At 42.8% G+C, this 25,133-nt stretch overlaps 1 protein-coding gene across 3 annotated transcripts in view; it reads right to left on the bottom strand.

The window, feature by feature from the left end:
- Positions 1 to 25,133, bottom strand: part of RIPK1 (receptor interacting serine/threonine kinase 1) — a 215,206-nt gene that overhangs the window by 6,095 nt on the left and 183,978 nt on the right. For all 3 annotated transcript variants that reach the window (XM_085607158.1, XM_085607157.1, XM_085607159.1), the window contains exons 10-11: positions 22,201 to 22,281; positions 14,118 to 14,258 (exon numbers count right to left, since the gene is read on the bottom strand). In XM_085607158.1, coding sequence (XP_085463284.1) covers positions 14,118 to 14,258; positions 22,201 to 22,281 — 222 coding nt within the window. The remainder of the gene's footprint in view (positions 1 to 14,117; positions 14,259 to 22,200; positions 22,282 to 25,133) is intronic.

The raw sequence follows: 25,133 nt of genomic DNA, 5'->3' as shown, positions 1-25,133 counted from the left end.
TCTGTGCTGTTTCAAAGAAGTCCACTGTTGGCCTGCCCCATTTCAGAAAAATGCTCTCTAGGGTTTTCTGGTGGATTTCCCATTCGTGTCAGGTGGATTTGAGTCTGCTTAACGTGTCTGCGTGACATTTTGATCCCCTGGAAGGTGTTTTGCCTCAGCAAGATTCCGTTCTGCAAAGCTCATCTCCAGATGCACTGGGCTTCTTTAGATAGGGGAAAAGGTCTTGTGCCCCCTTGTTTGTTGAGATAATGCATTGCCGTTGTGTTGTCTGTCCTGATCAGCACAGTCAAGTTCTTTATCTTCGGCAGAAATGCTTGCAATGCTCATCTCACTGCTCTGAGTTCCAGCAAATTGATGTGAAGCTGCTGGTCTTGACACTGCCAACGCCCACTGACCTGGAGGTCCTGAAGGAAGGCTCCCCAACCTTCCAGGGAAGCATCAGTGGTGATCACACGTGGAGCCGGCGTGGTGAGGAAGGAAAGACCGACAGAAATGTTTTGACGTCGGGTCCACGGCGTGGATCATGCCCGGCGTAACTGTAATGACATCCTCGAAGGAACCTACTGCTTGACGCCATTGCCAATCCAACTCCTCCTGTAATGGACGCATCCTCAACCGGCAAAAGGGAATGAGAGGGATGCAAGATGGCATTGTTCTAAGGAGTGACTTGGATCGGCGAACTGAAAGTGACTTTCTTTTTGGAATGAGTGGGCCAGAGAAATTAGTTTCCTTGGTCTTTCGAGAGAGGGAAAGGCCTTGTTTATTGTGGTGTCCAAAATTGCTCCAGAGAAGATGATGTTAGTGGAAGGGTGCAGAGATGACTTTTCCTCGTTGAGGGTCAGGCCCAACTCGGCAAACAGTCTTGTACATGCCACCATGGACGACTGAACAGCTGCGTGTGAAGGTGCTTTGATTAGCCAATCGTCCAGGTAAGGAAACACCTGATGTCTTTGCTTCCTCAGAAAAGCTGCTACTGGAGCCAGACATTTGGTGAAAATTTTTGGAGCCAACTTGAGGCCAAATGGCCGTACCTTGAACTGGCAATGGCTTCCGGCCACAGCAAATCAAAGGTACTGCCAGTGGGATGGATGGGGATGTGAAAATATGCATCTTGTAGGTCTAAGGTGGTCTTATGATCACCTGGGTTTAGAAGTAATAGGATGTCCTGAAGAGAGACCATGCAGAAGGACTGCTTTATAAGATAAGTGTTCAGAGTTCTCAAATCCAGGATCGGAAAGTCGTAAGTTCTTGCGTATCAGAAAGAAACTGGAATAGAATCCCTTCCCTCTCTGGGAGTTTGACACTGGTTCTATTGCTCCTTTTTGGAGCATTGTAAGAGTTTACAAATGCAAGAGATGTAGTTGTTTTACCTCTTGCCATCCTGGAGGAGTACAAGGCGGTATATGGAGAAACTCCAATGTATGGCTGAATTGTATTAGATTGGGACCCATTGGTCCGTGGTTATCTTTTGCCATTGGTGAAGGTGAAAAGAAATTTGCCCTGCTAGGGGAACTTGTGGAAAGGTGGGAATAAAAATTGCCATAGCCTGAAGTTCGTCATTGACGTCGTGAGGAGGTCCTTTCCCTGACGTCCTGCTCTTCCTTTTGGGACAGATTTAGAGTACGCCCCTGACTGTGGCCGTCGTTGAATATACTGTTGTCAATACGGCTGGGAAGATGTAGCGTATGAGGGTTATCTATATTGCTGAAATCCTTCCCTGTAGGAAGGAAGGCCCCTTCCCCTAGCTCCTCTAAAGGGCACCTTCCGATACTGAAGCATCCCTAGAGCCTTCGCTGTGTCAGTATCTTTTTTAATATCTTGCAGCGCATTGTCAATGTGCTTACCAAATAAAGCTTCTCTATCGAATGGAAGGTCTAGGATCTTATTTTGGACTTCTGGTCTAAATGAAGTAGCTCAGAGCCATCCTTGCCGGCGTAAAACCGCTGCACCCCCAGCGATCTAAATGCTGTAGTTGCAATATCCATTGCACAATCTATCACCTCAGCAGATGCTCTCTCGCCTTCCTGGAGAATTTTCTTAACTTCAGGCTTGCTCTCTTCCGGAAGCTGATCCATATAAGGAGCCAGGTCACACAACATCTGCCTGTCATATCTACCTAGTATGGCAAGGGCATTAGCTGCTCTGACAAACAGAGCTGACATCAATGAAAAAAGCTTACCGGCGTTATCTAGATGCCTGCCTTCCTTATCAGGAGGTGTGGTAATGGGTGCAGATGGGTGTCTGGATTTTCGCTGAGCTGCCTGAGAAATAACCGAATCCGGTTTGGGATGGCCCACCAAACAAGCTGTAGTTTCCTCTGGGGCCTTGTATTTCTTCTCCAACCTGGATAGCATTGGTATCACTGTCGCTGGCGTTTTCATGACCTTGAGTCCTTCATCCCATATATGACTTATAATAGGAATAGCCCTTTCTGATTTCCTAAAGGGCTCTTTAAAGTCATATAAAAAAAACTGTACGTGTGGGTAGCCGGCATAGGTAGATCAAATCTCTTTGCAGCTATCTCTCACAAATTATGTAACCCACCAATATCTGCTGGTGGTGAGTCAACAGGCACTGGAGAAGGAGAAGGCGGCGTGGGAATGAGGTAATAATCCCACTCTCTATGTGGATCTCTTAAGCTCTCCCTGCTTCTGATCATCATCAGTAGTAGCTGGATCCTGCTGAAGGACTGATGGAGGTAATTTCTGTAGAGGTTCCGCCAGCATAGTCTGAACCCTCTTTGGAGTAAATGGAATAGAACGTGGATGAGGAACCATTGATGGTATTTCCTGAGGTACAGGAGCTGGAGGGAATCTCTTCCTGTAGTCAGTCAACATGAATTGTAGGTCCGTTAATAAAGAAGACGGCATGCACACTACCTCCTCTTGATAATCTTGATGGTATTGTTGCTGAGGAGTGTATTCTTGATATTCTCCATTCTCCTCCTCAAAATCATTCTCTTGACACTTAAGTGTAGCTGGGATGGGCTACTCGCGTAACCAAAGGGCCCATCATCTTCCTCCTCAGAATCCTGCTCTTCCAACAGGTGAGAAGGTAAAAGAGGAGTAATTTTTCTAGAAGTCATTTACGGTGTAATTCTCCTTGTTCTGATTTTCTCTGTTTCATCCAGTGTTTTCCCCCTTTCAAAGAGATCGCAGACGACACCATCGTCGGAGAAAGCTGTAGACGGTGATTTGGAAACCATCGGCGATGTAATCAGCAGCGTCAAAGTAGTCGTCGAACTGGCTGTCGGCGCTGCCGTCATCGAAGTCCTTGTCGTCATCGAAGTAGTCGTCGATGATACCGGCGTCGACATCATACTCGACAGCGACAAAAACCTTTGACGACGAAGCCCCCCCCGACGCCTTCTTTGATGACTGGTGAACTTCAATCTTCGTCCACGACGACCGAGATGGTTTCTTCGACGACGGTACCATCGACGATGAAGTATTCGTTGATGACTTTCCTTCAGGAGGCACTGAAGAAGGTTTTTTGAAGGAATGCCTGACTTGAGGACATGTTTTAGGCGGCTAAGAACTCACCTTTTTCAGTTGTTTGTCCCCCGAAGAATGTCCTTTCCTCTCCTTTTCATGCTTGTGAGGAGATTTTGAAGGACTACGCCCATGTGATCCCTGAGAGGTCTTTTTAAGGGCCTTTTCTGGACATTCACCAGATGAATGGGCGTGAGGTGATCTTCTCCTCTTATGGGACCTCCTGGATGAAGAAGAAGAGGATGCCTCATCACCATCCTCACTTGAAATCACCTCTTTTCTGGCTTTGAGTTTCTGAAGCCTTATAAGAAGGCGCATCTCACGATCTATTAGGGTTTTATTAGAAATGGTACGACATACATTGCATTCCTTTGCCTTATGGTTGGGTTATAGGCAGTAAATACAGTCTTCATGAGGGTCATCTGTATAAAGCCTTTTCTTCGAGCCGGTAGCACAGGTTCTATAAAGACCCTTTTTCTCCTTTTCGGACATAATTATGCTAGAATGATAACAAAACAGCACTGAAGATAGATCCTTGTAGATGTAGTGTTGAAAAGAAGCCAAAAACTCTTTCTAAATGCACTAAGAATAAGAGAAAACTGAGCAGAGCTCAGAGGAGACTCCCTAGCACACCGTGCGGTAGAAAATCTGAAGATCTAAGGTTATTTCAGGAGTATTCTAGAGGGTTAAGGGTCCTGATTGGTTCAAGAAATTCTTTTGGTCTCTTTTACAAAACGAGAGATATGGGTTACAAAACTGAAATGGGCCTAGGCCTTGTTTCTGCTTTGTATTGGTTTAGCATTGCATTTTTGATGTACCGGGGACTCCCATCTCGACAACGGGGAATGATTCAAGCATGTGAATCTATGAAAATTCCAATACTGGAGTAAAAGATGCAACTGAATACTGGCCAATTTAAGAACAAATGTGATAGGTTTGGTAAATGCGAGCTGGGGTACATGAACCTCAACAACTTAGCTTTATTAGACAAAGCAGGGGTGATGACCAAGATGCTGAAGCAGCTACACAAATAAATTGATCAGCAACGAGAAGAAAACCACCGCATGTGAGCACATGGGATGAAAGGTATGTGGCCTATCCTTTTCTGATACCAGAGACCATGAATCTGAGGACTTTTGAATGGAATTCAAAAACGCAATTCCCAGGGCACCCACACACGCGGTGGTGAAAGATGGAACTAGAATCTCACTAAGAAGTGTTCTTACAAGGTAAACAGTCCAGAATTGAGCCCTGGATGGACGATAACTATATTGGTTCGGTTTGGAGATCCAATGCCTGAATTAATGCAGAGGCCTTCATTATTAAAGATAGCCTTTACTATCTTTAACATCTTCAAAGGAAATGAAGCGTCACCCTATTTGTCAGTGTATTACCCATCATAGACCCCAGGTCCTTTCTCTATTGTTGAGAGCAACGTCATTCCTTTTTGAAGATGGCTAATTCTCTGGCCTTTATAAAGCATTGTGAACTTGGATTATTATAATGTTATGCTTGCACAGAGACAGGCTATCAGAGCAGGAGACAGAATGTTTGTCCCTCCCCTGCTTAGGCATAGGTCTGAAGCAGGGGAGATAGAAGTGGAAACAAATGAGTCCTTGGGCAGGCACTTGGACAAGGGTCTGGAGCGAAGAAAGTCTGTTGCACCATATAAATGCTGGCAAGCAAATAAGGAGCTGCTTATGGGGTGGGTAAGCAATACTGGCCTCTGTACTTATGTAGAACGTGACAGAAGGTTCTAGCCTCACTATGTCAAGCTTTAATGTTCGAACGTAAGCTAACACAGGAATGCGCATATGCGGTCCATATGTGTTGCATGCACAAATGCTGTTTAGCACAATAAAGCCAGACAGGAAAAAAGGAGCAAAAAGGTTTGCTTTCTGTATGGAATTACTTTAGGAGATTAAGAACTGAATGCGACAAAGAGTGTGATGACAGTGTATTTTTCAGATGTAAAATAGTCCCCAGTGAAATCCAAAATAAGTACTTATTAAAAGGTGGAATGATACACCCAACAGCATGAGATGAATGAAAAATAATCCTTTGGGTAGAGACAAAGTCCATTCAATCTAGATTTTATAAAAATGGTAACATTAGGTCTTGCATACGTAAGAAGGAACCCTCAATTAAAGGGGACAATTGAGAGACCATGCGAGTTAGAGTTAGTTGTAAGTGCTTTGATTATCTTGCCAACATTTATCAATAGTGATCACCAACATATACATTCAGGTCAAGGGCTTCTTCAAGGAAATAGTTTTCCCAAATTAGCAGACACTCACACAGCATGATGGTCCATTAACGACGGAAAAACTAAAGGATACGATTAGACATGCAGGTCAGCACGACCCTAATAGTGATGGCTTTCCAATATATTTCTGTCAATCCTTCACTGGGCTACTTGCTGGCACTTTGAAGGAAGTGTTCCTTGAGGCATTTGAAAAGTGGTCCTTGGCGGCCACCATGAGAAAGGCATTGATCACACATACCTGTAAGCCTGACAGGGAGGCAGTGATGTTAGCATAAACTTTCAATAGGCGTTCACATGGAACTCATTTGGAGGAACAATAAAATACAACAGGGAAATCCTGTGCTGAATTAACCAAAGTTGAAAAATCATAAGTTCGGACAAAATAATTCTGTTGTGAGTGAATCTCGGTATAAAATTACTGAAAAGCACAACCAGTATATTAATCAATTCATCCGACTTGACTTTATTTTCAAAACTCAATTAGAAATATATACAGGTGTCACACGGTCAAGTGAGCAGTAAGAGACAGTTTTTCTCCAGAACCCCAAGTGAGAAGGACCATAACCAAACAAAGTAAAGAAAGTGACAATGTGTCTATCTGCAGATGGTGTTGACGGCGTTTCGGCCCGGTGTCAAATAAAAGGGTCTCATCAGGACTTGAAATGACCTTCAAAGTGGTTGAATTGTGAGAAGGGCCTAGAAAGAGGAAAAGTGAGGCCGGACGCGTGGCTGCGTTGGTTATGATAGAGGGATACCAGCGATACTGCTGGTATGTGTGCAATGTGGAAAACTGTCTTCCTGGGCTTCCAAGTAGTAAAATGCCAGGGTGTAATGTTATTCACGCGAGGTAAACTGTTAGAAATAGAGGTTGCAGATGACAGTTACAAGTCTACACTTGTTACCCATGCTCACATGGACATTTGAGTCATTCTGGTTTAAATTAGCAACTGATGTTAGGGCAAAGCTTTTTTTTTTATTAACCCCTTCCATGCGGGGCGGATTCCCCCGCTGTGCTGACTGCTGCTTGCGCGGGCGTGGTCATGACGGAACGGTTCCGTCATGAGCACAGCTCAACCGACGCTCATGACGGAACCGTTCCGTCATGAGCGTCGAAGGGGTTAATGATTAATATTGATGCCAAGATATTCATGGCAGTGAGACTGTTGTGGGTAATAGAGACGTTCATCCACAGTGACCAGTGTGGCTTTATGCCCTGTGGGAGCACTATTTTAATTTGAAACATCTCAAATTCATAACAATTTGTGTGCTGCATAGTCTAGAGTCTGCACTGGAGATTCTAGATACTGAGAAAGCATTCAAGACAAATGGTTGGGAATATATTTGGACAGTTCTGGAGTTTAAAGGCTTTGCACCAAACTTTTGGAAATTGGTCACACTGTTATATTTTCGGCCTACAGTTGAAGTGAAGATGGGAAGCGTGGTATCAGACCGCTGGACTTTGAAGAGGGATGCGAAGTGGGAAATGCCACCTTTCCACCCTGCTATTTGCAACAGCAGTAGAACCTTTGTGGTGTTTATTAGATTGTGATATCGAACTCTACACTAACAGGAATAAACCCAAGCTATTCCCTCTGAGACGGTTACATAATAGGGTATTTGATGTTCATCAATAGTGGAATGAATTTGAGAAAATATTGCCTTTGGATATATGGGCATACAGGCGTCACACATGGTTGATGCTTGCTAAATGTTAAACACGGGCCAAACACTGGAGGACCGAAAACTACCAGTGGAGTTCTGGAACACACTGCTCCCATCAATAACGGGCAGGGCACCAATAACTTAAACAGTCTTTTTACCCACGATGCCTGTATGTGCTGCAGGACTCGATATCTTCTATCTTGCAGAACCTAGTTAGGAAACTAGATTAGCTACTGATCTCATTGTTCTGAGCTGGTAAGCGCAGCAGAGTAAAAGTGGCAGCGCTGAAGCAGTCGTATGAAAAGAGTGGACTTCAGCTGCTGGATACGGACACAGTTGCAACATGTAGTACAATGGGTTAAAGACAACCAAAAATGGGAAAAGGGTCTCTTGCAGGACTTGTGTGGACAGGAAACACTACTCAATGTGCTTATGATAGGAAGGTATACACCCATCTCATATTGTTCATATAGCTAACCTTATATTGTCCGTTTGGTTGGTAGGTAGGTAGGTAGGTGTGTGTGGTTGTGTGTGTGTGGTTGTGTGTGGAAATAGGGTGGACAAAGTTGTCTTAAGTAGAATATGTCTGAAGTCAGAAGGATAGAAACGTGAGTGTGAGATGCAGTGGCGGCTCCTCCGCTATGGCAGAGGAGCGTCGCCAACTGCTTTGAACGGCGTAAAGGAAAGGAAATATGAAACGATAACTTATTTTATGTTTCCTTCCTTTGCGGGTGGGCGGGGCTGCTCTGCTCATGGAGCAGGGCAGGGAAGGAGTGTTTTGCCCACTCCTAAGAGTGCAATGACTGTTTGGTCGGCACTCTCGCGCCACCCAAACCAGTCATGCACACTTTCCCCGTTCTCCATGCAGGCTGCATTACAGCCTGCATGGAGAAGAAGCCCAGGCTCCCATTCCCTGGTTGAGCGTCCAACCAGGATGCTCAAAGCCATCACAACGCTGCATTGCTTTGTTGTGATTGGTCAGGGGAGCCTGGGTGCCTACCTATCACTACGCTGCAGGTCAGGGGAGCCTTGCTGCTGTTCCTGGCTTCCTGTCCCACACCACAAGGAGAGAGTAAGAGCAAGAAGCAGAGACACAGTAGGAACGGCGGCAAGGTAAATGTAATTTTTTTTAATGTTTTGTTTTTTGTTGCGCTATTTCGCGCCCGTGCTACCCCTCCCCTCTCCCCCCCCCACACCCACCCTCGCCACCTGTGTTTCATGCCGGCCGCAACTGGTGAGATGGCTGGCGATATTTGCTTGACCAGTAGGATCATCTTGCACGCAGACTCATGGGCTTCGAGTTGGCAATTGGCCAATTTTTACAAAATGCAAAGATAGCTCGGATAACGACAGAAGTGTAGAGAACAGTCCCAGATGCCCCAAAACCCTTGCAGACCATGATAATGATGCTAACTTTAGTGTGACGTGGTAGATGTGTGGCTAACGTTAATAAAGCTCTACAAATTGATAAGGGAGGTGGGCGTACGACAGCTAGAGTCAAATGGATCCCACCACCTGAGGATTACTGGCACCAACATTGAAACAATGCTTGTTGGGAATATTCCCAGGGTATGCAAAAAGGGAAAATGTAAAGGAAATTAAAAGCGCTGCAATCACTGATTACAAAAAGAGACATATCGCCATCCATGGGTTGAAACCACAAGCCCTGCCTCCAGACAGGTGGAATGCCCCACTCGAAAGGGTATACATATGAAAAACACTAGAACTGAGGAAAAGCTAGTACACAATATGGATGCTTGGACAACAATGATGAGAGAGGTGATGATTGCCCTGATACTAGGCCTCCTCGAACAGCAGGGAGGTCCTTCCAAACGAGAAGAGAGTATCCACTGACATTTGATGCGAGTCAGTATTAGGTGGATAAGAAATAGTATATGGTTGACTGTTAGTGGTATGTGAAGTATGAGTGTGGAATTTGGGTGGTGGATGATGCACCCTGGGTACAAAGGTTACACACTGAAGGCAAAATGTGCCAAACAAATGGGCATGAATATGAACAGGATGACGATGAAATTGCACCCCTCCAAGGAAACTGGACTACGGAATTAGAAAATAATGTGGGACTCTAGGGCTGCTCAAGTAGCTGTATTCTTGCCAAATATGTTGCTGAATTCTGATGATGTCCGCTCTACAAGCATTTCCACTGATGTCTTGTGGTTATGAAATGTAAAATATAATTAAATCAAAAGATTAAAAACCAAAAGGTCAAGTAGGTAACTGCATGGTTAAGCCAGGCCTAAACATTACTTGGACCTGTTGCTGGGATTAAGGCCTTTCGGTTAGAAACTGCTGGTGTACTGCAATGGAAATGGGGGGACACCTATTTTACGGAACTTGACCAGCTCAAACCAAGTTTCCAGCCAGCAAGAATAAGCAACACTCAGGGAAGACCAACATGATCAGGCAAAAAACTGGCTAAATCAGACACTTTGTACTATAATAGTGATTCATCCCCGATAGATATTTGCCCTCATGCAGGATATGAAGTCTGATATCTCCCATATCATGACTGATACAGTGATAGAAAATGAGAGAAGGGGACTTTACAAATAGGCAAACTAAGCCATAATTGAGGATTCTTGACTGCTCAGAAAGATGCCCTTCATCCAAAAAGGAAGTCCTGGTTGGAAACAGTTACTTCACATGCTCAACGGCAATGAGAACAGAAATCACAGGAATTGCTGATATGCAACTTTTTATTAATGTCCATCTCAAAAGACGTTGTATGCACAAGGCTTTAGGCCATGGTGAACTGCCCAGGCCTTTCATAATGAATCCTCAGCCCCAAACCAAAAATCTTGCAACTGGTGCAGAGATAAATAGAAAACATATTGGATGGCCACGAGATTGGGTTCTCCAAGAGGTCAGAGATGCAAAACCCGCACAATACTCTATCAATATTGATGAGCATTCGCACAAAAAACGGAATAAATTCCCTGTTGATCTACTGTATGCCAGACAAATGCACATTGGATCACACTCTCATAAGAGAAGACATACCACTAAAAATAATAAATCCCAAACCTTAGAACATATGGGCAACTCACCATAGTCATGTCTCAAAACCAATACCTTTTAAGAGATCTATGAAAGAAAAGAACCAACATGGCACTTCTATGGGAGACTCATCTTGACAGGAACGCAACCTGAAAAAGTGGTCTATGGTGGAAAAGAGAAGTTGATGGAAACTCTGATACATTAACTAAGTTCCTTTTAAGTATGAAAAAAGGAGCTGGACAAGGAAGGCTAATGTGTTACTGCAATTAGTAAGATCTGTGATAAAGGTACAATATTTATGTTTACATATGGCAGAAATCAAAATGATCCTCCCATCTTTAAGCTCCAGCTCAGTATCATCGAGTTAATCAGATCATGAACTGGTCGTGGGTGGAGACTGGAACAAAATACTACATCCAACAATCTATTGATACAGCAAATCTAGGGCCCAGATGTCCCAGTAAGGTGGGCCTTTCATTACTTCCTCCAAAGACACGCTGCAACTGATACCTGTTGAGTGCTCCCTCCTGAGGACCGAGGCTATATTGTTTACTACTGTGATCTGGAACATGAGTGAACAGTTTTGTGAAAAATAAAAGCTACTGATTAGGTGAAGACATAAAACGCTTTATTATTCCCACCTATTAGTGAGGATCATGGCCTCCCATGTCATTCTGCCAGCTGCACTGCCTGAACACAATGCTGTCAAGGCTTCACTGAGCTGCTTTTGCAAGTTCCCAGGGGAAGAGTAGAGGACACTTTGGAAGAGAAGAAATTGAACTTTAACAAAAAATCTTGAGAAACCATTTGCCTTTTGTGAGTAACAGGATATAAACTATTTACAAATTACACCTTCAAAGCTGTGTTTACCTTCCACAATTCGAAGCTATGACCCTGCTGGGACACAGATTCCTTTATTGGATGCACCAGTCCACTGAGCCACCAGGTCCGGGTTATGTCAATTAATGGTTGGCAAAGACTATCAATCTCACTTGAGTGGACTAATAATGTTCACTGTGAGTCGGTAGATGTTTGGTTTTAGCATTCTGGCCAATAAGGCAGATGAGCGGCACCAAGATGAATTTGCGCTTGCACAATGCACACCCCATGTGACAGAGGCAGGGCTAAAGATGAGACCATGGTGGTGACAGTGACAGGTAGAGTAAGTGGTGAGCACAGTTCGGTGAGGCATTGAGCAAGACACAGATAGACCTGACATCCAGCACACAAAAGGTCTAGCCAACACCTTCAAAGCCAGCAAGTTACTTCCTACCCAAAAGAGGTTATTTATTGTTGACATCATGCCACCTCACAGACTTAGAATCACGGAGTGGTGTGTCTCTGCTATCCTTCACACCAGATGCTGATGTGGCTGGAGACTACAGCTGGAGTATCAAAGGGTCGCCTCTGGCCAAGCCACCCATCCTCTGACACAAGCCGCCCATCTAGCTGCTATGTCTATCTTGCAGTCCATGGAGCTGTGTGGTGACTCGATGGTTGAAAGAGAACATCTAGAAGTATCGAGGAAAGTCAGTGTAACCACAGGCGCTGTTGACTCGTCAAGAGTTGGGTGTCTGACAGTGCAAGGAAGCAATATACACCAGGCACAATCAACAAGTCTGATGAAAATTGAAATTAGGAAAACATCAAGTAAAGTAAACAAAACAATATAGCAGGGGTCTCAAACCTTTTTGTCTGTTATAAGAGCTACAATATGCTCAGTAAAAACCCTCCAGAGCTACTATTATTATTAGAGATGCTATAGTAACCGCATAAAACAAGATATTAGTGGCCACCATGTGCAAGATTACCAGCGGCGATCACCACACTGCATCACGCATGGTTGCCAGCAGTAATGTAACAAATGCTTGGTCTATATGGAATTCCTCTATAGGGGTAATACATTAACAGCCTCTGCAGTGCCTCTAGCATAAAGTTAATAACATTAGTTGTAAATCTCCCCAATACATTTTGATTCTTGTCACTCAAATACCAGCTTTAAATATATATTGGAAATTCAACCATTTTCCCCCCTAACATTAATTTATAAGTACTGAAAATACACACATTTCCGTTTCAAATATATGCGTTTCAGTTTTGGTATGCATATAATAATTCAACCAAGCAAAAAGCTTCTACTTTAGTTCACAGGGCTACGCACAGAATGGGCACTTACAGCTGGAGAGCTACCAGTAGCTCAATAACTACTATTGGAGAAGCCTTCAATATTGGAATATACAAAGTGATCTATATATTATGTATTCATATAGGCACACGGTCATTTAGATATTTGTTCCCTGAAGTCAGACGGCTGGTTGAGAAGGAAGGGGATGGTGAGAAGTAGTGGGCATTGGAGGGAATGAATGAAATGGTATAAGTGAGGATATTAGAGGTAATAAAGAAGAACGATGGCAAGGCAGAAAGCAAGAGGGAAACGAAACAGGGATATTAGCGACAAAAAGTTTGTTTGTGGAATGTTGTTTTGGTATATATAAGGATAACCATGGTTTAGCACCTACACACTCATTAATATATTCCCTCTATTCATGGAGTCACTCGTTCAAGCAGCCATTCATTCATACATACCGTTAGCTACTCTCACATTTACACGCGCACACACTCACACACTCTATTCAAAAGCACATGTACAAAAGGCAGACAGCCATACTGGATTAGTCAATACTTGCTTTTTTGTTTTACTGATCTTATTTGCAAGCTTTTTTCCCCTCAAGCAGCATTTTTCTTTTATAGTGGCATATTGTGAAATTGATTATTAAGTTGAATATTTCAGTTGATGTATGGTGTGCACGTTTTAATAATGAATAAAACATTTTGATCAATAAATCATATACAATGTGACACCACAAAATCGTAAAAAGACAAATTACAGAAGAGGTAGTGGCCGAACATGATGGAGCCCACTTGCAGAATTTGAAGAGGGGCCCCTGAGCTTCCCATATTTCAAAGATATTCATCAGCCATGAGTTCAATGAGGGCCCCCGTGAAGAGTTGAGGGGTCTGTCTTAGGCCCCAGGCAACGAGGACAATCGGGTGGGAGGGGCAGCAAAGGGGAGTGTGAGGAAGAGGAGCAGGCTCGTGGTGAGGGGGGGGAGCACCACTCGAGGAAGAAGTGTGGGCGCTAGAAAGCAAAGCAGTGGGTGCAGGGGAGCAGCACACGGACAGCAACAGAGAGGGGGAAGAGAAGTACATGCGGCAGAAAGCTGGAAAACACATGCACTGATATGGAGTGCTTAACTAAAAAGAAACAAGTAAAGTCCAAAAATAATTAGCGGAAGGACTCGAGAAGGTTATGCTCTAGGGGAGGGACAAACAAAAGAAGAGGAAAGAAAGCCATGCAAGCTAAGCAATAAGAAGCAACCACATTATAATGACAATAAAGCCAGCCAATGGTGAGCAGAGGACGGTATCAAAGCTTTCAGTAACCTGACAATAGGTGGTTTTTTGGAATCAGACATCTCTTGCTGTCTGGTAGGCCAGACCTAAAAATTATTCACAAGGAGTGAAAGGGTGAGGAGGTGTGAAAGATGAGTGCTGGTACCCAGCGCTGCTAGCGGAAAGTGATCACACTATCAGAAGGTGGGCTTTGACCATGGGAGATTTCCAAGACTACCAACAAACATACTGAAGAAGAGAATACATTAAAGAAGAGAAAATATTACCAAATATTCCCATGTTTTCAAATGATTCCTCTCTGTCCGACATAGGAGATCGACTCTTCGGCTTTACAATGTGAAGGACGTTGTTGTTTCCAATCTGAATTCCAGTCGCGTGCGATAAGGAAATGGACTTTGGAGGCTCATCTGCGGGGAAAAATTGGAGCAATCGAAAGAAGCATAAGATTTCGTCAAAACTTTTTTGAAAATATGTATTTTTTGTACTTGAAGGTATTTTGTTGAATGTGTATGTTAGTGCCTTATTTACACCTGGGTGGAAATGGAAAGTCCAATTATATCTGGGGGAAGTGCTAATGCAGAGGACAATCCTCTGGTAGCATGTTCTCCACTGAATATCAGACCTGCCGGCTTGTTTTTAAACCCATTTGATCATACAATAAACTGCTCCACAGATTCAACATGGTTAGAATGCCAGTACCCTGTGCGTTTAGGCTATTCATCAAAGAACCACTGGATAAGTAAGAGGCGATAGGTATGTGTGAGTCAGGACTAAGATATGTAAAGCTTTTTTGTGAGTAAAGTTTAACAAAGTTCCTGTAACCTAAGGTTTTATGAATTGCGAGATCATTTTCAAATCATAGCAAACTAACTCTGCAAAGGTAAGAAAACATCAGACCTCTGCACACCCCTACACAGGACCCCTCGAAGAATATCATATTTGGATTTTTACATCTGAGACTTGCTCCCCAAAGGCAACTAGTATATTATTACTTTTCATAGATTATTATGATGTTCAGAATGCACAATACAATTTCTGCACTCAAACCTTCTTGTTGCCTTTTGCTGTTCTGGTTTTGAGCCAAAATATAGCTAACAGTCAGTGTTGCTGGCTCATACATGGCAAGCATTGGCAAAGCCAATAGGTATGGCATTGACTGACTGACGACCTTTTGTCTTTATCAATGCTTGTCTTGTTTATGGTCTTTGTATGAAAACACTCAAGTAATCCGTTAGCAGGGTTGAGGGAGATGCCTGCCCTTGATTTAGGTAAAACATGCTTGTCCAAAAGCCAAACTATATATATTTTTAATGTAAAAACACACATTGCACCAGTGGTTTTTAGCATTGTAGCGGACTGCTTGGGTGGATGTGCACACGGTGCAAGAGCAGTACGCTGTCTCTCAGAGCCAGGTCAGCCAGTGGCTAAAATGGGCTGACCCTGTGCCCCATGCTCTCTCCTGCGGTAGGTGGAAGCATTAATGGGTAACAGCAACAAAGCCATGCCGCCAGCTTCCAAAATCGACTTCATAAAAACTGGTCAAAATATTGCATCTGAATTACTCCACCCATCATAAGATTACATTGCCAAAAAAGAAACATAAATATAAACATATTGACAAATAAGCAACCAGCGTAAAAGTCTTACTTTTTCAAAGCCATGCGAGTGGTCAGCAGAACGAATACAAACACCGCAATAACCAAGAATAAATGCATCAAATGATCCCTCCCACAATAAGGTGAAGCAAGGTTACCATATGTTCACTAGAAGTGTAATTAGCACCAAATATTAAAAGGCTAATTATTACCACTGTTGCAGTGAGAACCATATATGTAGCATACATCAGCAATGGCAAGAGATATCATGGAAGTAATCAACACATACCATTATTAATTCAGTCTATAATAGCCATTCTGCACACCCCATACGTTATCGAACTCCAGAGGACATCCCCTGCTGGTATACACAGTTCTTTCGGTCCATATTTGAGCAGCAAACTACACACGTGAGGAGGAGTCAAGCTGTCCCAGTTTGAGATCAGCAATCCTTTAAGGTTGCTGCATTTTGGTAGGCTAAATCCCCCAGACATTCACCAACATATTCTTAAGTGTATCCACTGGATTGTGTTAGTTTGCTCCCCACCCCCTTAATACAAAACTCCATTTTTAGCTAACTTGAAGGGGCAGTAAACATGCTTCTGAGGAGACTAGCACATAAAAGGGAAAAAGACCGACTTTGACACTTCAAATTTAAACATGAGAATGGCTCTTTGATGTATTTCCTATGGTCCTACCCTTGGCTGACAGGGCAGAATGACCAGGGGTGACCTTTGAAGAACTTTACCCTCTACACAATAGGAAAGGGTAACTCATTTCTCACAGCCAAGCACTATCTTGCAACACTAGGGAACCCCTTCCATACCCTCTGAGAGCATGTGGATGGAGAGGTTATGGTGCATCGTGGGCATCTACAACTGCTCAAGGCAAATTAAGAGATTCAGAAACAACGTGGCCAGCTTACAAATTACCTAAACACTGATTTAGGAGAACTGCAGTGCTGCAAGTGGTTGAGAGTTCTACATATATTACAGAAATAGGATTTAGCCTAATGTTATAGTCACAGGATGGGACTGCAGACTTTACTGTCTCCTGAGGGAATAGGTATAACTGGCTGAAGTAACTGGGGTTGTGTATTGTACACTTAGGTATTTATGTTTGAGTGCCAGGAGAGTTGGAGGGTGAAGGGGGGAGAGGCCTGAAGTTCTATGAACACTGTTGAGTGCATTGTGGTTACCTGCAAAATACAACAAACATTTTGTGAAACCTCAAACTGGTTTATTCCATATGCTTTAAAAATGGATAGAAGCCTACATTTTGAATGCAGAGAGGTCAAAATTAGGAAGTGAATTTAGAGTATAAGAAGAATCCCCTAAGATAGATATAATTTCCTGCAGTCCGTAAAAAGTGGGTTAGTTTAGATATATAGGCACAAATATTGTCACTTTTTGTAAAAAGGACGCTTGGCATTTGGTCGCACCTTTCTTTGGTAAGTCGCACACTTAGGGCCCGATTACGATGCGGTTAGGAAATCTTCGCAACCGAATCGGTTTGGAAATGGTTTCCGACCCACTCAGATCGGGAGAGTCCGACGGAGTACAATGCATCCGGATGCTTCCAGATACGATTTGGTTAACTTCAATGGGAGCCTAATCGCATCATAATTGGACCCTCGGTTGAGAAGACACGTTCCCGATCTGATTCGGAAGGAGCAAATGCGGTTAGGAGGCCTTCCTAACCACATCGTAATCGGGCCCTAGGTGGGAATGCTTTCATAACCGCTTCAGAATCAGGCCCTTAGTGGATAAACATCACCGAACCATCAGAGGTCGTATCGGTAGCCATCAAGTGCTGACCCTTCAAGGCCGAAGCCTATAAAAAGAGAGGCTTGAATTTTCTCTCTAAAGCCAAAGCTAAAAGAGCCCCCCCCCCCTCAATATTACCACAAGGAATCGCAAAGGGAAATCTGAAATAACGCAAAGACCACTTAGGAGATACACCATTAACAAATCTGAAACTCTCCAACCACTAATAGATTTCAAAGATGATAGAAACTACACTATTATTGTGTCCTAAACACAAAATGACTTCTGTATTTATACAATAGACAGCAACAATAAATGCAGAAAATCAAATAAAGGCAGAGGGTACAGAGAAGTGACCGCTACCTTGTGAGGATTTTGTTTTTAGAATAACTACCCAAACAGTGATTTGGACTTAACAATCAGGTGCCACACAAAAATCGTAGCAGAACATGTGGCCTGATTTCAAGGAAGCTGCCTTACACATTTCTGCCCCTGGTTGAGTGTGCTCTGGGAAGACCTAGAGGAGATTGGATGGACTTTGAACACGTTTTGAAAGAGAGCTCATCTGGTGACAAACAGCTTGAATGGTATTCTACATTAAGCAGCAGAACCACACTCCCACACACGGTCTTGCTCATCTGAATTCCTTAGTTCCATCAACCTAGTACCGAAAGCATTTCTGGAATCAATGAAACACCAATATGTTTCAGCTAGGTATAAAGGATTTATAAACAATGCAGGGAGGACGAAAGAAAGACAGAAATTGAATTTCTATCCTACTTCTTTTAATAAACCTATGGTAAAATGCCGGAGTTGTAGAAAGATATGAGATATATCCCCATAGCGAAGTGAAAAATGCTCATCATTGGACATGTACATCAGTCACTAACTCTTCTAGCAGAAGAAATGGTCACTAAAAGCATAACTTTCCAAGAAAGAAACCTCAAAACACTTGTGATTAGGAAATTCTGGGTTTTGCAAGAATAGCACAAACACAATATGCTTTATTAACAACTTTCTGATACAACTTTCATGTGGGAGCATTTTGAGTTTCATTACAGAAAGCATCCATCCAGCTGGTAAATAATTCTGGCACTGGTTGTAAACATATCTGCTTCAAAAAAGCACTAACCATGCACTTATATTCCATTCGAAGATTCGTATTCTACATTAAGCAGCAGAACCACACTCCCACACACGGTCTTGCTCATCTGAATTCCTTAGTTCCATCAACCTAGTACCGAAAGCATTTCTGGAATCAATGAAACACCAATATGTTTCAGCTAGGTATAAAGGATTTATAAACAATGCAGGGAGGACGAAAGAAAGACCGAAATTGAATTTCTATCCTACTTCTTTTAATAAACCTATGGTAAAATGCCGGAGTTGTAGAAAGATATGAGATCTATCCTCATAGCGAAGTGAAAAATGCTCATCATTGGACATGTACATCAGTCACTAACTCTTCTAGCAGAAGAAATGGTCACTAAAAGCATAACTTTCCAAGAAAGCAACCTCAAAACACTTGTGATTAGGAAATGCTGGGTTTTGCAAGAATAGCACAAACACAATATGCTTTATTAACAACTTTCTGATACAACTTTCATGTGGGAGCATTTTGAGTTTCATTACAGAAAGCATCCATCCAGCTGGTAAATAATTCTGGCACTGGTTGTAAACATATCTGCTTCAATAAAGCACTAACCATGCACTTATATTCCATTCGAAGCTTAAAATATTAACGTCTAAGACCAGACATCAAAATCTCCCAAAGAATAAGTGCCATTAATTGTGATAGAAGACCAGAATATTGATACAAAATCAATGCTACAGATATATGTAGGTGTTATGTTGACCACTAGTAGTAATAGTTAACTGCATATATAACAAATAACACGATGCATAAACAAAAAACACATGAAAATAGAGAGAATAAAACCAGCTAATGAATAACCAAAACCATATAAATTTGTAAAAGCAAATCTTTACAGGTAGATCACTATGTCATGAGCGCTCAATATTCAGATTAAACACATTGACACTATGCAGGAATCAATTTTTAATTTCACAGACAAAACTAAGTAGATGTATGGTGACAAGGCAGCAATTACTGAGGCTGTTGTAAAGATCTGCACTCCAAAGTCAGAGGGCAGCACAAAGTCACAATACAAATAATTATACCCCCTAGTAACATTTTTCAATTTTAATCCTATTGCCGTCCTTTACGTTTAGCATATAACAGGGCTGAACAAAAATTCCTTGTTGTCAATCTGTCATGCTTTATAGAGGATATTGATAGGCCTAACCAAACATTTGCTTATTGGAAAGTTATGACCATTTCTTCTTTTTGTCATAAAGCTTTTGTTTTTTAGGGTGATGCACTGAACTTAGTGAATCGCATGGGACCAAATATCCGCCATACTGTACCAGTTTGGGATGATTACAAAGGGTCCATTCTACTGCTCAAAAATGGCAATCAGAGGTAGGGGATTAAAATGTTTTCTTCTTTTCTGGCAAGGGAAAACCTTGCACCTGAAACAATGTTTGTTCTTGCAGAGCTCACAGTGGGTCACCTATACTTCAATATGCAACAGCCCTCTTGTGGTGATCAAAAACTACAGCTTGGATATGCATCTGTATCCAGAAAAACACAACCATGCTTGTATACAGGCAGCTCCAACTAGTTTGCCAAGCTGTCAAGAAGGATTTATGATAGAGAAAGCTCATCAATATCAACTTAGCTACAACATAAAGGGGTTAACATAGAGACAGTTATATCAGCTCGAAGTAGCTTACTAAAAAGAGTCCTTAAACATCCTATTTCTCAGGATGGCAGCATGGACATGATCGTGTTGAAAGCTTAATACATATTTGCTCTTTGGCCGATGTCAAGCCAGGACGTTCTGCCCTAACTGGATGGCATATAGAGCGATAGTCTATTAAAATAAGGACTTGAAACATAAGGCCTCGACAGGGTAGTTTGCAAACAAAAAAACCATGCCAAGATATCTTATGGGATTGGAGACACATGCACCTAATCTAATGCTGAAGCATGTGTTCCAAACGCAATGACTTGAGCTAAAATAGTAATTAATCCCAGACAGACAATAAGAGGGATTGGAGTGCAGGTGGACTGCAAAAAGGTTTGAAGGAATAGATGTATTTATATATTTTCCCTTCATGCCTGTCAAATGTTATGGGCTTCAATGGCTTTGAGGTCACAGGTAGGGATGTAGAGATTTGGAGTACCCAGGGTGCACGCCCAGTTATGACTTGGGCATAGTGCTTAGGCATTTGTAGGGTCTGAAAATTGAAGTGAGCAGAACCTGGGACGCTGGTTTTGGATCCTCTGAAGTAAATATGCATTTCTTTTTCAGGCCCAAATAATATTTGTTGCATTAGTTGAGACGGAAAACGAATGTTCTTATGTTGATCCACTCAATGGTTGCCTTGAAGGAGTGAAAAATGCATCTGCGCTTGCAACATTGGTTGTGTCCTCTTTTCCCTGTCAGCATTTTCTCTGACTACGGTGAGGCAAGGAATTAATACAATGTCAGGTTTCAAACTGATGGTGCCAGGCTTAAGAATGCACCCTGGGAACAAGACCACACAAGAGGTATGAGGCTTCTGTTCTTGCCGGTGGCATTTGGGTGTCTGCTTTATCCCCATCCAGGCGGAGGCAGTTTCAGTTTATACAAAATCAAAAGTGGTGTAGCTGCTTTGTGATCCAGTCTCAAATTAAATACATTTGTTTTCTCCATTGCAGCCGTACTGACACGTCTAAAAGTATCATAATAGTGTAGGCTTTTTACTTACCAACTAAGGCCGGTGTCTTTAGGAAGAGTGGTCTGCCATGCACTGGATGTTTTCTGAAAACCAACTGTTTGATTTCCACAGATTTGGAGCGGTTTGCTTCAACGGGCTCTGCTTTGTCATTTGCAAGAAGGAACTGAAGGTCATATTTGGATAGGTTCTAGGTGACCAAGAAGTGGTTTGATGAGGTCTGAGTTACCACCTCCAGGATAGCAGATTCATTGCTGTGGGTGAAGATCTGGTCTAGCATGGATCCGGTATGGTAGTTCAGGTGCTTGGTTTGCTGGTTAACTAGCATTTTCAAACTGTCCTTGGCTTCTTGTGACTGTGTGTTGTCTTAAGTATCCACCCCAAGAGTGAAGCAGCTTACCAGAAAACTCATGAAAGACTGGTGGGAGGTGAGTTGTGGATCTCTTTCAAGAAGACAGTTTTGTAATCAGGGATACATCGACAGGATGGGCAACTCATTTTGAATTGCTTTGCATGCATGCTATTCCATGTCTGAATGACGTACAAGGCTATATGATATTTCCAGACATTCTGTGACATTTGTGGAGATCAATGATTTTCCACGTCATATCTTGACCTCCGGTTCTTATGAAGAATTTTCTTGCCTCGAGAAACTTTTTCCCAAATTAGGTGAGGGTGTCACTTGAAAACCAATGAATGAAGAAAAGGTAGGCAACATTCTTCCTCCTTGATATGGCTGTAAGCATTTACGGTGTGCTCGACAGCAAAGTGGGCAGTGATGAGACTTGAGGTCTAGCACCATTGTTGGTCCTGATAGCTTTTGAAATGGAACTGTTGTGATGTTTAGGAGAAAATATCCACATACAGCATTTAGTTATTTTCAGAGCTAACATCCTCAGGTTGTGGCACTGGTTCAATGAGTTGACATTATTCCAAATCCATGAATGACATTGCATAATATGTGAGAGGTGGTGACTAATTGGGAGAATTAGTGGGGGATGGAAGGTGCTGTGTGTTAGACTTAGTCATGGATTTTTGACTACTAGGGATCCTCAAAAGTGCTTTAAAATAAATAACATGTATAAAACAACTGGTGTATAAACACTGTCAATTCAGTAATAGTGAATAAATGATGCGATTTAACATACAAAATAAAACAGCAGACACAGTAGGGTAAAGGCTAATAATAAAATAATGAGTCTTACCAAGTGGGTTGAAGCTTTGCTCAACTGGGTTAAAACTGTATCCAAAATGTCCTTTCTGATAAGGATTAGGGGGAATTGTGCCTAAAAATGACAAAATGAGCACAACCTTTAGCTTATTGCCCATTGGAAAATCCTGGATGTTCTCCTTCAAACAATAAAGCGAAGTGTGAATAGCTTACAACATAGTTATTCGCTACCATTTGATATTCACTAGATACACACTATAGAGAATCTAGACAATTAATTTGAGTGGGCTTGATGTGGGGGAGCACATCCAGTAAACACGATTCCAAGAAGCCGGATCTCAAGTGGGCTGTAAAACTGTTTGCACAAGGATAAAAATTCTAAGTAACAAGGAATTTAACTTGCTGAAATCGACCAGGAAAAAAACACCCAGTAATTACGGAGGCAAAATTCGACGCAGAGGGCACCCCATTCTACATGTTATGTGTCCTCTACTTGGTTGAAACTTGAAAAGGAATTATTTTTAGGAGGTAATTACTGCACCCTGTAAATACCTCACCTTCAGTGTCCGTCTCTGAGCCTGGTAAATCCCTAATGTCCCTCTGCGCTACTTGTGATCTGGGCCAGAGTGTATTTACCAGGAGAGGTAAATAGCTTACATTTTGTGTTCTATTTATGAAAATGAGGAATTACATGCATTTTTTGTTGATTTCCACAATAAATTTTGCAAGTCTCACTATTTACTGAGCATTTTCCACCAGTACATTTCTAGGGAAAGTAGCGCGGGTGCAGTAATCTAAGTCTCGGAATTCTTATCTGAGTGTGAAGATGTTTGGAATTTAATGGCCCATAATTAAAGCCTTAGCTTCCACTTCCGGCTAGATGACCTCACATTGCTCATTGATCAAGAAGGCTGTGCAGCCTTGATCTTACTCAATCTCTCTGCAGCCAATTATAAGGACTTTCATGACCTTTTAGCCCACCCATCACCTTGCTCTGGGCAGAGTCAGGGGAAAGTCCCGGAACTGGATCACCTCTTGCTTGAAAAACCAAGCACAGACTGTCCATCTCCCCTTTTTAGATCCAAGTTCAAAGCCCTGACCCATAGATTATCTCTGGTTTCATCACTGAGCCCCACGCTTTTCAATGTAGACGTTCTACCACTGGCTGAATTAACCTGTTCTTTTGGCTGCCCCAAAATTCCGCTAAAACTCGAAAATCTCTCTCCTACAGCTCATGCAAATTTTCAATAACGATTGCTAGCAGAGGTTTCCTAGATAAATCATTATACCCTTAAAGATAATACAGATAAAACAAAAATACAGCCAGCGTAAAATAATCCTTCCATCTGGCCTACTGACCAGCAGCTTTGTCATTTTGGTTCCGCCTTCACTCCTGGATTATATCATCAGTACACAATAAGAGCTTTCACTTTGCATTGCTACTAAGATAAAAAAAAATATATCTTCTGTCTGCTTTCTGTCATTTCATCTGCTCTGTATAATTACTCCATTCATCTCTGTTGCCTCTCGTCGTACAGTTGCAGAGGCAGCCACTCTTAGTCAACTGGACAACTGCGACTCTTTATAGGTCTCCCTTCTTATTTGTTAACTCGCCTTCTGTGTATTCAACATACCCGAGTGCAGTTCGTTCTCAATTGTCCCTCACATTCTCCCCATATGCATTCCCTTCACTGGCTATCCATAACCACACAAGTGATCTATAAATCCTTGTCTCTTGACCCTTGGGCTTACTACGAGACCAGTACCACTCATCTACACTCTAAATTCAGTATTCAAAGGGAACAGAACAATGTCTGTCTCTTTCTTTCATGCACGTAGAGACCATAAAATAATGGTGAAAATCGTAGGGTCAATTTTGAAATTCTAGTGAGTGGGGGCTTTAGAAATGCGACCACAAGCTTTTGCTTGTGGCCTAAGGCTTGCTGTTACGCGCGCGTGCACGCGCACAGCCGCCATCTGGCTTTCCTCTTGCTTGCTCTCCAGCCCAGCGCATGTCCCTCCCCCTCCCCCACCACAGAGCGAGTCTCGCGGCTGCAGGTCTGTATTCCAACACTGCTTGCTCTTTCACTGTCCCACTTTCACTTTCGCGGCCACGTCACTTTCACGGCCGCGCGGCCAATGCTGGTTGTGGCTTGATGTGCAGCTATGTGGAACTTGTCTTATGTGATGCTCAGAAGTAGTACTTTAGTCTGCATTTGTGGTTGTAAGCTGCTCGTTATTGGCATGTTTGAGCAGTGAAATCTTATGTCACTGCAAGGTTTTAACCAAGTCTGCTCAGATTTTTAATGACTATTAAGCAGCGTGGTATGCAGCTTTGGTGCACAATGAGCATTCTTTCTTCTCATACTACTCATGCCAAGCTGAAGTCTGGCGAATATTGAAGAGTTTGATCTCTTCGGGTTGGCAGTGGCTGCAGCCCGACTAGTTATTCGGGAGCAGGCCTCCTTTGTAGGCCAGTAGAGTGCCTCACTGGCATCATCGCGAGGGACTTATGGTGCAGAGCTCCTGGGAACGTTTCAGCAGAATGTGTCTGCACGTCATCTGCCATCACCAGAAGAGAGCCCTTGAGTCTGCAGGAAGAAATGCAAAAGTATCCGTTTCCGGCACTTTTGAGGGAATTCCAGAGTTGTTCTGCTTTCAGGAGTTTCTAGCTGGAAATGAAGCCGGATGTCTGATGCTCATCTTAGACACAAGTAGAGGTGGGCGGGTCACTGAAAGCCTACTCTTGAAGCCTGACTCTGTCTCAGCTCGAGATCCTGTTGGAACCCGAGCCCATGACGAGTCGAGCTTTCATGAGCATTTTGCCCGTCACCCTCCCTCTAATCCGGTAATGGCGCAACGACCAGAGCTGCTGACTTTGAGCCTGTAGCTGCTTGTGTTTGCAATTAGCAGCCTGCAAACGCCATTTGAATTCATTACCCCGTGTTTAGCGGCCCATGTCTGGTC

The sequence above is a fragment of the Triturus cristatus genome, chromosome 5_2 (assembly GCF_964204655.1).
Source record: "Triturus cristatus chromosome 5_2, aTriCri1.1, whole genome shotgun sequence".
In the NCBI taxonomy this organism is placed as follows: Eukaryota; Metazoa; Chordata; class Amphibia; order Caudata; family Salamandridae; genus Triturus; species Triturus cristatus.
Note: the sequence above shows the minus strand (reverse complement) of the source record. Positions and strands in the feature narration are given on the sequence as shown.